The 16,272-nt window shown below is 41.5% G+C and overlaps 3 protein-coding genes across 8 annotated transcripts; 2 read left to right on the forward strand and 1 right to left on the reverse strand.

Moving 5' to 3' along the window:
- The first annotated feature begins 478 nt into the window (after positions 1 to 478).
- On the forward strand, positions 479 to 7,719 carry LOC306789410 (ras-related protein Rab-3A-like). 5 transcript variants are annotated; one of them, XM_079285340.1, is made up of 5 exons: positions 479 to 617; positions 2,279 to 2,503; positions 3,961 to 4,079; positions 4,318 to 4,442; positions 5,243 to 7,719. In XM_079285340.1, the coding sequence occupies exons 2-5, from the start codon at positions 2,279 to 2,281 to the stop codon at positions 5,431 to 5,433; spliced, it is 660 nt and encodes a 219-aa protein (XP_079141466.1). In that variant the 5' UTR covers positions 479 to 617; the 3' UTR covers positions 5,434 to 7,719. The 5 variants fall into 5 exon arrangements, 4 of the variants coding, with proteins under 4 accessions (XP_079141466.1, XP_079141465.1, XP_079141464.1 ...); XM_079285339.1 differs by having other exon boundaries at positions 500 to 581; XR_013772654.1 differs by having other exon boundaries at positions 518 to 2,503; positions 5,243 to 5,500; positions 7,533 to 7,719.
- Positions 7,720 to 8,040: 321 nt separating this feature from the next.
- Positions 8,041 to 9,968, reverse strand: LOC306789171 (transcription factor JunD-like). The gene has a single exon (XM_079284986.1). The coding sequence runs from the start codon at positions 9,746 to 9,748 to the stop codon at positions 8,816 to 8,818; it is 933 nt and encodes a 310-aa protein (XP_079141112.1). The 5' UTR covers positions 9,749 to 9,968; the 3' UTR covers positions 8,041 to 8,815.
- Positions 9,969 to 12,379: 2,411 nt separating this feature from the next.
- Positions 12,380 to 15,758, forward strand: LOC306789562 (pyroglutamyl-peptidase 1-like). 2 transcript variants are annotated; one of them, XM_079285570.1, is made up of 5 exons: positions 12,380 to 12,518; positions 13,013 to 13,065; positions 13,349 to 13,465; positions 13,593 to 13,825; positions 14,763 to 15,758. In XM_079285570.1, exons 1-5 carry the CDS (start codon positions 12,488 to 12,490, stop codon positions 14,977 to 14,979), a joined length of 651 nt encoding a protein of 216 aa, XP_079141696.1. In that variant the 5' UTR covers positions 12,380 to 12,487; the 3' UTR covers positions 14,980 to 15,758. The 2 variants fall into 2 exon arrangements, with proteins under 2 accessions (XP_079141696.1, XP_079141697.1); XM_079285571.1 differs by lacking the exon at positions 13,349 to 13,465.
- The last annotated feature ends 514 nt before the right edge of the window (positions 15,759 to 16,272 follow it).

Genomic DNA, 16,272 nt, shown 5'->3' on the forward strand with positions numbered 1-16,272 from the left:
CTTGTTATTACACAATGGTACTCTCTTAACAAGCAGCAGCCTGCTGATGGGAATCTTGTATTTTTATTACACATCATTGATAGCTGTAGTTTAAACATATAATGAATTTATAGATTAAACAACCCAAGGAACATAAGCAAAGTGTCAATACCTCAACCAACGTCAACACTATATGCTGCTAATGTGTTTATGCATCTGTAATAACAATCCAATAATATAATATTTATGATAATATAACACTCTGAAATGGACCATGAGTATAGTTTGCTGGTCACACCACTATAACATTCAACATCAGACTGGTATTTCACCATTTACTCACCACTACTACATTCTCTATCTATTCTCACAAATAAAAATTAATTTACACCTATGAAGAATGTGCAGAATGGGTGGGGGCAGGGCTCCGTGTGAATGAACGGATGCTCTTCTCTGATTGGTCGACCGTCCTGCCAGTCATCCTTACACTCTGTTTGTACCCGCTTATGCCGGGGCTGTCAATCAAGAGGCGCACGAGCAACTGCAGGTGCAAAGCCGGACTGAGGGCTAGTCGCTGCTGAGGATAAAACACACCGCTCATTGTAAAACTCTGCGCTCATTTCTCATTGCGGGGCCAAGTTAAGTCTAACAGCTTGCAACGGATTTCATTCGGGCTGTTTGTCGCTTGTCTTATGACAGAAAATGTAGTCGTAAACAAGGAAGATAACCTTCATTTGACTTAACGTTAGCTGGAATGCTTAGCTAGCTGCTTCTTCTAAATACTGGTAACGGTCTGCTGTGTTAGCATAAAGGGAGCGATGCTCGCCTAATTGCATGCGTTTACAAAAACTACAACTTGCATTTATATCTGTATTGCTTTCATGCCTTTAACGTTTGATCTTTATTATAAGTGGTAGCTAGCTGAGTAATGACGCCTTGTACCGTTTTTTTTCAACGTGTTTTTTTCCAGCTAACGTGAACAAGCAGCTAGTTTAACGTTATATATCTGGCAAGCTAACGCTACATAAGCTCCACTATGGATAAGGATGTAGTTCAGGCCGTTTAAATTGGGAGCATGTTGTGTTCACAAACTGTCAGGTGGCACTTCAGGCGTGGCCCGTTTGTCTGACATTCTCTAATCTACTAACGTTACAAGGTACATTCTGTCCAACCATATGGTCATTCATAATTGGTCCGTGCAGGTTTCATGCCGTCCTAATGGGAAAGGATCGGTATCTTAGCTGATGCTTAGCCTGCTAAGCTGTGGTACTTCCGTGCTCTTATCTTGTGGAGCGGAGGTGTGCGTTCCTTGTCTGACCAGCGTTATTGACATGACGTGGAAACACTCACGGCTGTGTGTGAGCATTGGTTGCTGGTATTGACACAGCCTCCTGGCGAAACGGCTGCGTATTCCTTGATAATGTCATGACACGGTTTGGGAGTGTAACCTGGCGTCATACAACAACCGGTAATTACTGATAAACCCCATTCCGGGTTAAATGAGGCTGCCATGTGGATTCAGATGGTCTTCCTCTGGTCTGTCTGAAGAATAATGATGATCTGTTGGTCTGTTTTCTGTGCATTAGTTCCAGGGTATTCCTCACAGAAGTGCCCCAGTGTGATCTGTTAGTTTGGAAGAGAACAAACCAAACGGATTCAGTTAACGTTAAACAGTCTAGTAAATTAGAAACTTAGGTATTTGACAGCTGCCAGGCTGATACATGCTCTCTGTCTTGTCTTTATTTCTCAGACTTGTTGTACACCTTTTTAGCCTTTGACATAACGCTAGATGTATTGTATTATGATCATTTAATAACTAAAGGGCTTTTGTGTTATCAGGGGTTGGTCTTGTTTATCCAAAAGTCATTGGGCTTTCATGTTTCTTAAATGTGCTGATCTCTAATTTTATACTTTCCATCTATAGACCAGTTGAACCACATTGACGAAAGATGTGGTAATCTGTCACATGTCCTAAACTTCGACAGCAGTATTATGTAAAATGTTTCAAAGGCAGGATTTATTTTTCTTTCTTTTTTTTTGATCATTCATTTCAACCAAACATGAACTGTTTCATCCAGTGACAGGGGAATTGTGTATGACACTGTGTCTACAGGGAGTCACAGTGCCTACCTACTCTGATATTAACAAATACAACAGCTCTACCTTTGTAGATTTATATAATGTCTAGTTTTTGAGACACTGTCAGGGAACCTTTGTGACTGTCACTTGTGGTGGTGGTGGTGTTGTTGTATTAAGGTCTTTCTTTTTTGATTAATGTGAGATCTCAATCCTTGCATAGATGGCGTCTGCAAATGCCACATACGGACAGAAGGAGTCCTCGGACCAGAACTTTGATTACATGTTTAAAATCCTCATCATTGGCAACAGCAGCGTAGGAAAGACTTCCTTCCTCTTCCGCTATGCAGACGACTCATTCACGCCAGCCTTTGTCAGCACAGTGGGCATCGACTTCAAGGTGAAGACCATCTACAGGAACGATAAGAGGATAAAGCTGCAGATATGGGTGAGGAAGTGAACATACACATGCGTGTAGACGTGGGGGAGCTACTGGATCACAGTTGCTTCACGGTAGCTGACATTTTACTCCGAACTCCTGACGAGTTGTGAAAGGGAATTGAAAACTCACATTGCTTTGCTTGTTGCTGCTTTCTGTCTATTGCCACACTTTATTTTGCATTACATAATTACTACCAATGCAACAATCAAATGTTTTCTCTGTATCTGCTGATACATGAGGATTTCCTTCCATAATACAGTGACACCCTTAGCCAAAAAACAGTATGATTGGAAAAAGAGTTCAGATGTATGTGAGAGCTGAATAGCTATAATTTAAAGATACAGTGTGTAGGATTTAGGGAGATTTACTGGCAGTAATCGAACATAACATTCATAACTATGTTTTCATTGTGTATTATCGCCATCATATAAGAATTGTCGTGTTTTCATTCCCTTAGAATGAGCTGTTTGTATCTACTTAGGGAGCGGTTCCACTTTACAGAGTCTGCCATGTTGCACCGCCAGGTTTCTACAGTAGCCCAGAACGATGCAGCAATGACACCCCCGACACAGTATTAAGTATATAAGGCCGCAACTCACGATTATTTTAATTATCGATAAATCTGCTGATTATATTTCTCTAGTAATGGTTTTGTGTCTAAAATGAAAGATATCTATTTCATATATATATCTCAAAGTCCAAAGCAACATCTTTAAATGTCTTGGTTCGTCCAACCAACAGTCCAAAACCCCAAAAATATTCAGTTTACAAATAGAAGACACTGAAAAGCAGCAAATCCCCATATTGGAGAAGTTGCATCCAGATTTTGCCATTTTTGCTTGAAAGGTGCCTCAAACAATTAATCAGTTATCAAAAACGTTGTATATTAATATTCCATAAATTAAATAATCAACTAATCATTGCAGCTATAAAGTCCTTTTTAATTGAACAGAATTAATGTAAATTTAGTTTCGTCCTGCAGACCGTCTTTAGTAAGACTGCGTGTTTTTCACGCTGCCCCATCACATCTGGGACTGAAGCGGTTTCTGTTTCCATGTGTCTCCAATGATTCCCAGCTGCCCCAGAATAACTTCATCTGCTGTGTAATGGCAATACCCTTGAAGTGTTCTTAACATGAGCCATACAGCCTGACCCTGGGACCAATTGCTTATTACGTGGGGGGGAGGACAGCAGAGGAATGCCTAATGGTCATGGGAGTTTGGCTTGATGTTAAACCTCCGCAATCATCAGGAGGCATAAATCCTTTGCAGGTGCTGGGAGACAATGATCTGCACAAAAAGACAAAAAAATCCCATTGCTTATTTAATCCTACATGATGATGTTTAGACCACAACCCGGGCAGGAGCGTCCCTGGATCGATGGAAACCTTGTCATGTCCACGAGACAAATATATATTTACTCAACAATATTTCTCAATTAAAAAAATGATGGTATTTGTGTAGGACACTGCTGGCCAGGAGCGCTACAGGACAATCACCACAGCTTACTACAGAGGAGCCATGGGCTTCATCCTCATGTATGACATCACCAACGAGGAGTCCTTCAACGCCGTCCAAGACTGGTGAGTGACACTTCTATCTCAAAAAGAAGTTGGTGATTAAAATGGAATTTAACGAGCAGGAATGATGGTTGTAAAAAAGATAGATTTTTCTTTTCTCAGCAGCAAAAGCATGTGTGTTAATCTATTGTAGTACTGAGCCCTCAGTGCTTTCTCGAGACTTTAACATCTAAGAGAAAAGATGCTTGTGAGACTCAGTCAGGCGCTGTAGCTAAACACCCTGTACTGTGTCTGCTAACAGGTCGACCCAGATCAAGACGTACTCATGGGACAATGCCCAGGTCCTCTTGGTGGGGAACAAGTGTGATATGGACGATGAACGAGTGGTGGCCTCAGAGAGGGGCCAACAGCTGTCAGAACAGCTGGGTAAGTCAGCTGGTCACAGTAGAATCTAGAGGACAGGTCTCTGTTGCTTTTCCTCTCCTCTGCTCGGTGCATTAATGAAACTGATATATAATCGTGACCATATAATAACGTTGCTGTATATGTTTCTAAACATGAGTCAAATTCACAATATTTGGGTTGTATTTGGACAAGGGGGGATTTTTGTTTATTTTAGAGGTTGTTTTATAAACATCTATAGTTGGCATACTGTATGTCATCATGATTCAACTTTTCTTCTTGCCACATTACATAATTTCCACGTTTAAAACTGATGTTGCAACAATTCAGGCTGAAGTAATTGTAAATAAAAGGCAGCTATGAGCCATACTAACATCCTTCTTAACTATCAACGATATTATATTTTAGCACAAGTCTGACTATCAGCACTTCAGTCTTCGTAAGGCAATGATTTATGTTTTAGTCGAGCGAGCTTACTTCTCTTCCTGCTGGAACATGTAGCATCAAAAACATATCGCTCTGGGAGTGATCCGAGTGGTCAGACTGAGTCATAGTATCACATGTAACTAACAGTAATTGGACTTAATCTCAGTATGATTCAGTATGGTTAAGTATGATCTGTAATTTGTGATTTTGAGCTGTACAAAAATAAATTGAATTGAATTGAATAGAGATAAACTTACACAAATCTGTTACGGAGGGCTCATTGTTGATGTTTGAGCTGCCTGTCTGACCATATCCTGTATGTGTCCAACATGATGAGTTCAGTGGATTAACCAGGTTATAAGCGTAACCATAGCTCTGTCTCTCTCGCCCCTCCGCAGGTTTTGAGCACTTCGAAGCGAGCGCTAAAGATAACATTAACGTGAAGCAGACCTTCGAGCGGCTGGTGGACATCATCTGTGAGAAGATGTCAGACAGTCTGGACAACAACGACCCGACTGTCACCGGCTCTAAACAGGGACCGCAGCTCAACGAGCAGCCACAGAGGTCCACTCAGGATTGTGCATGCTAAACATGACCGCGCACGCACGGGCACACACACACTGTCTGCTGTCCTAAAATCCTCACAACTTGTTTAGGTTTGTCTCTTACTTTCTTTTCATTCTCATACACACAGTTATTACACACAGACACTGGCACACAGAGAAACACAACCTGACGTCTTCGACTCTCCGCCCCTCTCGCTACACCAAGAGCATCGTCCACATTTCAGAGATTATGTGATGGTGCTAACTTAGTTAGAGGGGTGAAGAAGAAATAACAGAGGTACAATCCCAGCTTATCTTTCTTTCTTACTTAAACATGTTTATTTACACACACGCACACACAATCCTTATCTTAACAGACTAATAAAAGGCCGGTTAAGGCTGAAACTCCATCGTTCCTTGTTGACGTGTCTGCAATTGGGTTTTACTATAAAAGGATGTGAATCCTCCAATCACAGGCCCCACTCAGCACTAATGCCTCAAACCTAAATGGATACAAATTAGTTTTACTTTCAGTCCCTTTGAAAATATAGGGTTGTTACTGTGGATAGCGTTGCTGGTTTTAAAAAAAAACATTTTTAGGTTTGTTGGCTGTGGTTTTGAGCATGTGAAATCACCGACCCTCGTCAGTGTTGTGATTGAGTTTCTACAAATAGTTACGCTCAAAGTTTGATGTCCAAACGGGGTCATTTGAAAAAACTCTTTTAATTTTATGATTAAATATAAGAACAGCAAAGATGATGTTTATCAGCTGCTGGTCTTCTTATTCTTATTCATTTTTGGCCCCTTCCCCCAATTCGTTTTTTTACTTTCTTTTAGTGAAATTGGATAGCAGTGTCATATTTTAATTACTTTTTTCTAACTATTTTTTAAGACAATCAACAGAATAGAAATATAAGAGATGTCCCAAATTGAGAAGAGTGTATAAATGTTTAAACGTCAATAGTTATGCATATATAATATATATCCATGAATAAGTATATTATACCATAATGATTTTGGGTATTGGGTTCCTACCTGTGCTTCAGTGAGAGGTGCATGATGTTGTTTCAAACGTTTGTGGTCGATCGGATGGTTATTTGTATGAGCTGCTGTCCTACAGTTTCAGTATGTGGAGGAATCAAATGGTTCTAAAGGTTCCACATGTTAAGCTCACAACCCCCTTCTCATTGTATTAACATTTCATTCACTGCACACAGTGTGTAACATGCACTCACTAGAAAGGCATGTGATTCAGTGTGAGCGCTGCTACACCACAGACCTCGCCATCAACTTCAGATATTCACTTATGTCATGGTGGAAGATATTTTCATCTCCACGTTGTGGGGGAACCGTGTGTTTTTAAGCATGTTAAATGTCAAATTGTGAGTTCTCTCTGATGCTACGGTTCAGGATTTGTCTGCTCGTGTAATACAGTACAAAACTGTATGTAAGGCATGCGGAAATATTTTCAACATTTTAAGTTATTTCAAAATAAAGCTTATTAATTTTGTATTATTTATAACTTCATTTACTTTTAAGACAATGTTCTTCCTAGATTATGCATTGCAGTCTGCACTGTACTTTTTAAAGGAGATGTTCAATCGTATTCAATTGCTTAAACTCTCCCAGCTTTGAAATGAAAATGTATTTGTGTTTACTGTGAATATAAAGTTTAAGATGCTTCCTCAAGAGGAACGTGAAACGTTTCCAGTTTAAGAGTCTCTTGTTATATCAGCGCAGCTTTGGTGGGAGGTTTGTTTGTCTTTTGATATCAGTTATGTAACTTCCAAGACTTGTTAGTGTAAAAACAGACTGTTCTCTCAGAGCAATAGGAGTCATTTCTCTCCACACCCAAATATGAGCAATGTACGATCCTGCTGAAGGTTTGTAATGTACGCGGGTTAGCGAATGTACAGTTTCTGTAAAGGCAGCCTTAACAATTGTTCTTTCTGAAGTCATCTCAACATTAGACTTGTGTGAGACTTGCAGTAACGTGTGCGGCAATGTTTTCCTTCTCTGTGCAGGAGTTTCAAAGAGGGAAACAGGAAGTAAAGGGAATACTCTGAACACTTTGTTAAAACGCTGATTCTTACTGCAGTGGTTGACTTTTGACTTTTGTTACTTTATTTGTTGTGTTTTACAGCTGTAAAGTTGCGAGTGACTTCGGAACACTTCTCGATCCTGTTCAGCTCTCCTCTTCTTCTTCCTCCCTCCCCATAAATATCTCTTGTAAATAGGAATTTTCTGCATGTCGGCTATTAGTTGTGTGAATTGTGCTGTAATTCTGTAATGGCAGATTTGCTAAAATGAGGAATCAATAAACAAATTAGCTAAAAGCTGGAGTTGTACGTTGGTTCAACAATTATTTACAAAAAGTGCACATGTGAAGTTAGAGAAAAAGGTTGAGAGTAGGTTGTATTTTGCCCAGCAGAGGGCAGAACGCTGCAATAATGTCTTGTTTACCCTCAGAGTTGTTTGACCATCTATGGTTTGGTTCAGCTTTCCCCTACTGCACTTAACACAACACTCACAGTGCCAACTGTAAAATAGAAGACACATGCAAAGTTATGAATTCTAGCAAATGTTCCTTTTAACTATAAGCCAGCAGAGCCTCCCGCTCAGTAAGAAACAGAACACGTGAGCTTTAGTAATGTAGTGAATTTAATGAATGTCAGGTAGAGACTTGAGAGTCCATTACACATGGGTAGGGGGGGGGGGGGGGGAGGTTTCTCAACACGTACACATACATTCATGGAAGTTTGGTGACTGAAGAACTACACAGCAGCCGCCATAATGAAAAATACAATAGTTACTGTACACGAAAGCAACAAGACATGCAGTGTTCATTTTTGCAACAAAAGAAACAAGAAGTAAGACCATATGTAAAATAAGAAATGTTTCAGGAAATAAAATATATATTTGTCATTACTAAGTGCTTGTAAACAAGTAAGGCATTATATTACACATTGGGTGACAGCACTTGGTGACACCCTGGTGTTTGGTTGCACTCCTCTTGAGATTGTCCAGCTTACACGCATATAAACGCTATCCCACACCAGTCCATTGTACAGCAGTTTGCTGCATGGCTTCCCAAAAAGAAATGAGGGCAACAAAATAAGTCAGTTTGCTGCGTAACACTGCCAGATGTTCAGGAATCAGAAGAGGCTGGCAGAGGCCACACCTGCTGCTGGCTAACCTGTCATTATTCCAGTAGACTTGTGGCTCTCATCAAGGTCCATGTTTTGCACTGTGCTGTGCAAATGTCTTCTGTTCCTCAGTTACAGCCATGTTCTTACAATGGCCTCATATCAATTCTCTGATAAGGATTTTGTGTTACAAAAGGCAAATGTTCCGCTTTATACAGGCCTGCATCCTCGGCGCATATTAAGAGCCGTAAACATCCATGAAGAGCTCCATTACTGGCATTTAGTACGCCTGGACCTGGTTTGGTAAAAGCTGACATCCGCTGCTGACATGGTTCATCACCTTCTGCTTCAGCTGGGACACTTGCTCCCTGAGGACGCAGGCTGTGGAAGCCAGCTCGGTGTTTTGCGTTTTCAGGTTCTTGACCTTGTCCTCCAGCCGAGAGATCCTCTCCAGTTTTCTCTTGCGGCATTTGGAGGCGGCTATCCTGTTCCGCAGCTTTTTCCTCTCCGCCTTGATGCGCTCCTGGTTGTCCATGTCAATAGGAGACAGCGGGGGGCTGTCCCCGAAGCTCTGCATGTCTGGTACAGTCTGAGGCTCGTCCTTCACCAAACCGGCAGCCTGGAGCCGTGACAGAGCGGCCGCGGCAGCCGCCTGTTGCTGCGCGCTGACCAGATGAGACGGAGGCGGCGGGAAGGGGATGATGTCCGTGGAGTAGTTGATGGAGGTGGCTCCGAGCGGACTGGCCGCATAGCCGTTCAACGTAGTGTAAACAGGAAGGTCTGATGCATGAAGCCCGCCGGAGCCCAGTGCGTTGGCTGATCCCAGGAGCTCCAGTCTGTCCACGGAGACGCACCCCGCCTCGCTCAGCTGATTCTGCTTGTGAAGATCCTCCAGCGCCTTGACGAAACCTTCCGCGAACTCCTGCTCGTCACTGGCGGACTTCGGGTAGAGGAAGTGGGAGGCCGGGTTGGCGGTGGTGACCAGACCGTTCGACTGGATGATAAGGCGCTCCAGGTCCGGAGTGGTTAGCTTCAAGAGTCCCAAGTCCGGGGAGTTGAGGAGTCCGTCTGTGTCCCGGAGCGGGTTTGATTTGAGCTGGGAGTTGTGGTCGTCCAGGTTCAGATGAATGTCCTTCTTCATCATCGTGCTCTGCGAATAGATGCTGAAGAACCTCGGAGTGTTCACGGTGCCTGGGTAGAGGGTTGTTTCCATTCTACACCCTCACATGAGGGAGTGTTGAGCGTTACGCATTAATGATCTCTCAGCAATCCCAATCCAAGCATGAGGAAATCAGCTGATCCTTATTCTTACGCGATCCTATTTCCTCTTCCCCTTTTTACGTATCAGTCACGCTATCAGTCGACCACTTGTGCTGTTGTGCCTGAGGGGCTGTGATGTGTCTCTTCAGCGCGCGAATGATATTGTTTTTTCCCGATGGCACGACTGCTATGCGCAGCGCCAGACCTCGCTCGCTTTCTAGCCCTAAAAATTCCATTATGTCACTCCAGAGCGCGGAGATTGGCCCAAAATGACGTTGGTTTCCGGTTTAATTTGAATAAGGGGCCGAACCGGTCTTTATTGCCATGGAGACTTTAGGTAAACTACAAACAGTGCAATGCATTGTGGTTTGATGTCATAGCATAAAAAAGCACAGGGTCGCCAAAAGAGAGCAGAGACTGGGCGGGGAAGGTGTGAGAGGCGAGAGGAAAGAACAGAGGAACAGGCCTTACCGAACATATTCCTTCAACTAAGGCGCTTTTAAAAGACTTCAAGGAGATAATGGAGTATTATAATCAGCTTTACGTAAAATAATTGTGTTCTACATAAGTTTAACACACAAGTTAAGTGTAATCTTGTAGCCTACTATTCCATAAAACGAGGCTGTAGGATCCGGAGCGAGACATAATTTGGTGTTAAATGATGTGTTAAAAACTAAATTCATATTTTATTCCACTTCATCAGCCTTCTAACGCTCACCGCGCGAACACCTCTCTGTTCCAGTACTTTAAGGATCAATGGTCACACGTTCAGCCCTCACACAAGACCAAGAGAATGAAATGAGGCGATACAACGTGTAAGTGCTCTGAAAGTGTTTCTGGGGAAACTGAGCATACTCGAGAAAAAGGGAAGGAAACAGTGACAGTAGAATTAGGAAACCATGTGTTGTCTATGATTGAAAGTAGCATGTGGAAATTGGTTAAATCATGGCTGGTGGATCTTGAGCTGTCTCGGTGTCTTCATTGATGCCATTTGTTCCATAATAGGCGAAAAGATTTTATTTTCACAACGATGACTCACAATGGCTGTGAAATCTCAACATATGCATTCGGTCTGATAAAATGAAGGCATATATTATAACAGAACTATAACATTATAAAGTAGAATGCACGTAATTAATTAAATAGAACAGAAAATAATAGAATAGATAATTGTATAATAGAATATAGCATCATAGAAGAGAACAGGAAAGAATAGAATACAAATAGAGAATATAATGAAATGTTATAAAATACAATAGAACAGAATAGAAAAAGAACAGGTTAATGTAAATTATTATAGAATAGGACATTATATGATAGAGCAGAACAGAAACCATAGAATAGAAAGAAATGAAAAGAGACAAATAGAGCATACATTCAGTATGCATTGTACACGGCATTGAGTTTTCCTGTGGTGGAAACTAGAATATTGTTATTCCGCCCCTTCACAGCGAGGACGTCAGCAGACGGTCTGCATCAGCACCACGGAGCAGAGAGGGCATCATTAGTTTCCATGGCAACGCTGACATAGCAAGTGACGCAGGCGAGATGGAGAGAGGAAGGTGAACGGGTTGAGGGAGAAGAGGGGGCTGTTGGCGACTGCCGTGTAGGTGGTTGGTGGAGGTGTTACAGTGTGTGTGATGTGGTTCAGAGGCAGAAATCAATGTTGATTCTGTAACCGTAGAGGCATGAATGAGAGACATTTGTTTGAAACATTAACCACAAAAGACTCTTCCAAGAAAGAAAAAAGATCTCCACCCTATGGAGAGCATATTTTCTTCAGTGTGCCAGTCTGGAGCCACATAGGGTGCAGTGTCCAGAATGTGTGAGTCATTTCACAACAAGGGTGTGGACGGCACCGCGAATGAAGAAAGTGGCTGTTGGGCACTATTAGATTAGCTCTGCCTTCATGACAACAAACTGGGGGAGAAGGTTTGTCCTCTAGACTCAGGTAATGGAGTGTGTCAAAAGGTTGTGTACGATACAACTTCCCCTCCACAGCCACAGGAGAAGTGTCCTTTGACTTTAGCTCCCCGGGGATAAGCCAACAGGGCATTGCATGTTCAGCAACGCCCTGTGCCACTCTGACGCTGTTACACTGCCTACATTCACACCTGGGAGCCACCCAGTGAAACCACTAAGCAGCTGAACTGGAGCAGCTGGTTGGAGGTTAAATGCTGAGGCAGTATCAACGGTTCTTGTTGATGGAGGGGAGGTTGTTTTTCATTCACTTCAGCTGGCCACTCACAGGGCGGCTTCTCTAAACCTTTCATCTGTTAATGCAGTGCAGATGCTTGGTTTTCATTTTCAGAACACACATGTCTTGAATTACATTCTATTGCATTAAAACGGTTGGATTAAAAGGATCAGTTTTTATCCTCTCCTGTCGTCTTTCCAAAAAAATGTCTTGTGCTGCATGTTGAAGAAACACAAATTCACGAGTCTTCCTTTGTTGTTGTTGTTTCTTCACTTCATAGCCAAAGGCATTCATGTGGGATGAACTGCTGTTGGCGATTGCACCCCCGTACAGTAGATGGCAGTATGATCCACCCAGATCTGGTGTGTCACTTCCTTTGAGCCCTGAGTCAGAAGAAAACAGCAGCAAGCGGAGACAATCCTGGGATTCTCGCGTGGGGTATTTGATCCCCTTATTATACATCAATGACAATTGTTGTCATAACAACCAAGGATAATGGCCAATAAGAAGAAAGTAATAGCAACAGGTGAGAGGTGTTAATTGGTGAGAGGACTGGAGAAGACACATGTGTCCTAAAGGATTTCTTTGTTGTGGCAGCTCTGAGAGTGTTCTGCTTGTGTCTGGGCTGCACTTTAATGGTTGTGTTCATATTGTAAATATGTAATGACACTGATGTTTACAGAGAGGACGCTGCTGTTAGGAGAGCAGGGTTTTGTGTGCTGGTTTTAGATAACAAAGGTTTTTAAACAAAGATGTGCATCAGGAAGAGATTGAACAACAACATATGCCATTTTTTTGCTGGTTAACTGCGAGAAATAAGTGATTCTGTGCCTCTGCTACTACTACAATTAATGTTTAACTTGCAACCTTTGGACTTTGAATTAAGAGTCTTTTTTTACATTCACCCTTATCGCATATGTCCAAAACAGATAAGCATCTTCGCTGACTTTATAGTTTACTCGGCTGCACTGTGTCTCTTTGCTGCAGTAAAGAATCATGTTGCTGCTCTTTTCTGTGCAGGTTTTGAGCCTTTTGGAAAGCATGCAGTGAACTCCAGCTGGGTGGCAGTACAGGTAATCAGTATATCCACGTTGTCCATTTTTAACAAAGGGGGCAGTTCAGGATTTTTTATTTAAATATTTAAATAGTACATTTCATAATGAGCAAAATGCACTTTTTTTTCCTCACCTGATTAAGGGGTTGTCATTTAGTTTCATTGTGGACATTTAAAACCTTTTAAGACTGCAATTAAATACATATATATATATATAAAAAACATATATTATTTATATATGTATATATATATATATATATATATATATACATATATAAATAATATATGTTTTTTGTGCTCAGGAACTGGAGCGATTGGGGCTGGGTGAAGCAGTAGACCTTCATGTGTGTGAGGTGCCTGTTGAATACCAGGCTGTTCAGAGCCTACTGCCATCTCTGTGGAAAGAGCATGAGCCACAGGTATTCAATAAAATACAAAATACCGTACATGGAAAACCCATTTTTCCATCAAAGGTTGTTAAAATCCATCAATCAATTAAAAAAAAACAACCTCTGCCACCTCTGTCTTTTGGGGTCCTGTGAGCAGCTGATGGTCCATGTCGGTGTTTCTGGGTTAGCCACCACTGTCGCCCTGGAGCAGTGCGGCCACAACAAGGGCTACAAGCGCCTGGACAACTGCAGCTTCTGCCCAGCTTCCCAGTGCTGCATGGACAGCGGCCCCGACTGCATCCGCTCTGTCCTGGACATGGATACAGTCTGCGAAAGGGTCAATGACTCCGGCCTCGGGGTCACTGTTTCTGTATCTAAGGATGCTGGAAGGTAAGTGATGTGATTTACACACGCTCTACTTATCATAGTAGGAAAAGCACAGGTGTTACTAATAACATTACTGATGGTGATTCGTTATTTAAGTGTCCAAGTATGACATGCCAGTGAGACGGCGAGCACAATACCAGCAGTGTGGAACCTAAATACAATGAATTGATGTTATTAATTACACCTGTGTTGACCCTGCAACGACATGTCAACATGGCTCCTGAGGAAATGTCCCTATAAATGAAAGCAGCTGAATGGATTTCAACCGTCGTTCATTTTAACATTTTCTTGTCAAAGTGTCTGCTGTGAAAGGACCTGTTGGTTCAAACTAAAATTGTGTCTTGTATTGTTTTTAGACCTCTATTTTATAATGAAAAACAGAAAGGAAATACAATAAATGAAAATGTAATTCTGTGGGAAAACCACATGGCCAGTAATAACAGTAGTGTTGCTGTTGTTGTTCTGTGTATACAGGGAAATATATTCGTATAATGCAGTCAATGACAACATGATTTCCTACCCTCAGCCAATTAAACATTGCATAGCTTCTATTTTCATGCCTGTTTTGAATAAGACCATAAACTTGTAATGTATGTACTTGTAAGGACAAAATGTATAGAGGTCTGTTTATTCTATATTAAATATGCAATAAGTTTGTTGTCTTCTGCTTTTTGGTCTGTGGAATTTGGTTGAAGGAACAACATCTTTCACTCATATCATACACATCGAGGCCTACAGTTACGAGTTGATACTTGCAAATGTGCATGATAATTGAGGTTGTCTTATGACTCGTTTTCAAATGTCTTAACAGCCTTTACTGTTTTGCAAAGTCGGCTCAAAGCCTTTGTCACGTGCATATTCCTTTAACTTTCACGTCTGTGTGATAACACAGTGATGTGATAACACAGACTTTACATAACCTGACATCCTTCCTTGGCAGGTATCTGTGTGACTACACCTACTACACCTCTCTATACTTGGGGCAGGGTCACTCTGCCTTCATCCATGTGCCTCCACTTGGAAAACCCTACAGCAGCCAGGACCTGGGCAGAGCTCTCCAGGCCGCGATACAGGAGATGCTGAAACTGCTGGAACTGGATCACAAACACAACAAGCACTGCAATCACAAGCACGAACACCAGCACCAGCACTACTGAGTTCTAGTGCAGCGAGTGATGACCCGTTAGCTCCAGAAATAAATGACGTGAGTTTCACGTTTGTTGTCAAAAACAGGACATTGTGTCTGAATTGGGTGCTGTTAACTGTTGTATCAATTCCAAATTGTAAACCATGTGTTGTGTCTTTAAAAAAACGTGAAGGTTTTACAAGTTTGATTACAGCATCTGTGTATTGTAGACCTGGTCTGGGTCTTGGCATGAATGGGTTTGAATGAGTGTGCAGGAGTAGTGGGCATCCGTGAGTGTCGGTCATGTCTCTACAGTTCTGCCTCTGATAAGACTGTGAAAATAGATGTCAACAACAATTATAAACCTACAAACATTGTGTCACGTGAAAGGGGGATTTATGTGACTAAGATATAATAGTAGTATGAACAAGGTATTAGCTGAAGCTACAAGTTATATATGTTGAAACACCGGGAACATTTACTGTTACACTACCTGTTTGAGTCACATCCTTCCCCTGCCACCCGGGACTCTGTCCGCTCACTGATTTAAGTTTTTCATTTTCCTCCAGTCAGCATGATTCATGCTGCCATTCCCTTGCATTGCTTGTATTTACACCAGAGAATTGCAACGACTTTGATATGACAGGAACATGAAGAAATTAACAGATTCACACATATATAATGATTTGTTTGTCTCAGGGAATATGTTGCACACACAATCAATATCAAGTAATTTGATCAATTTAATGTGTCTGTCCAATGTATGTAAATGCAAAGCCAGCTCAAAGCTGCGTATGATTAAAACACTTATTAAAACACATATTTTCTTATTTGTCCCCGTCTGTGTGAAATCTTCAGTAGAAATACTGCTCGCATTTGTACTGCTTATGAGTGCTTGTGAGTACAACATCTTGTTTTTTTTTAACTCAATAATGAAAAAAGTATTGCTCATAGCTTTTACCATCGGGACTGTGCCCTGTAGGCAACAATTAACATCATTTTGTACATTTTTCATAGATTTCTTTGGAGGGATAATATGAGTGTATTATAAATGGCACTTCGACACTGATACAAATAACAACCTTTGTTCACCTTCCTAATATTCCTATTTTGAACATTCAAGCACGCGCTATTTGAGTTTATGTGTTGCTCAATAAACCACACCCACGAAAAAAATGTAAGTGAGTATCCTGTTAAAGCATTGTATGATCTGTGATCACAATCTGACTCAGAACATTGAGTATAGGCCTACTTTGAGACTCAAAGTTCAAAATGCAGATGTTGCCTTTTTAATTTGTGTCTGAATTCAGTAATTCAGGTTTCT

This window comes from Melanostigma gelatinosum (genome assembly GCF_949748355.1).
Source record: "Melanostigma gelatinosum genome assembly, chromosome: 15".
Classification (NCBI taxonomy): Eukaryota; Metazoa; Chordata; class Actinopteri; order Perciformes; family Zoarcidae; genus Melanostigma; species Melanostigma gelatinosum.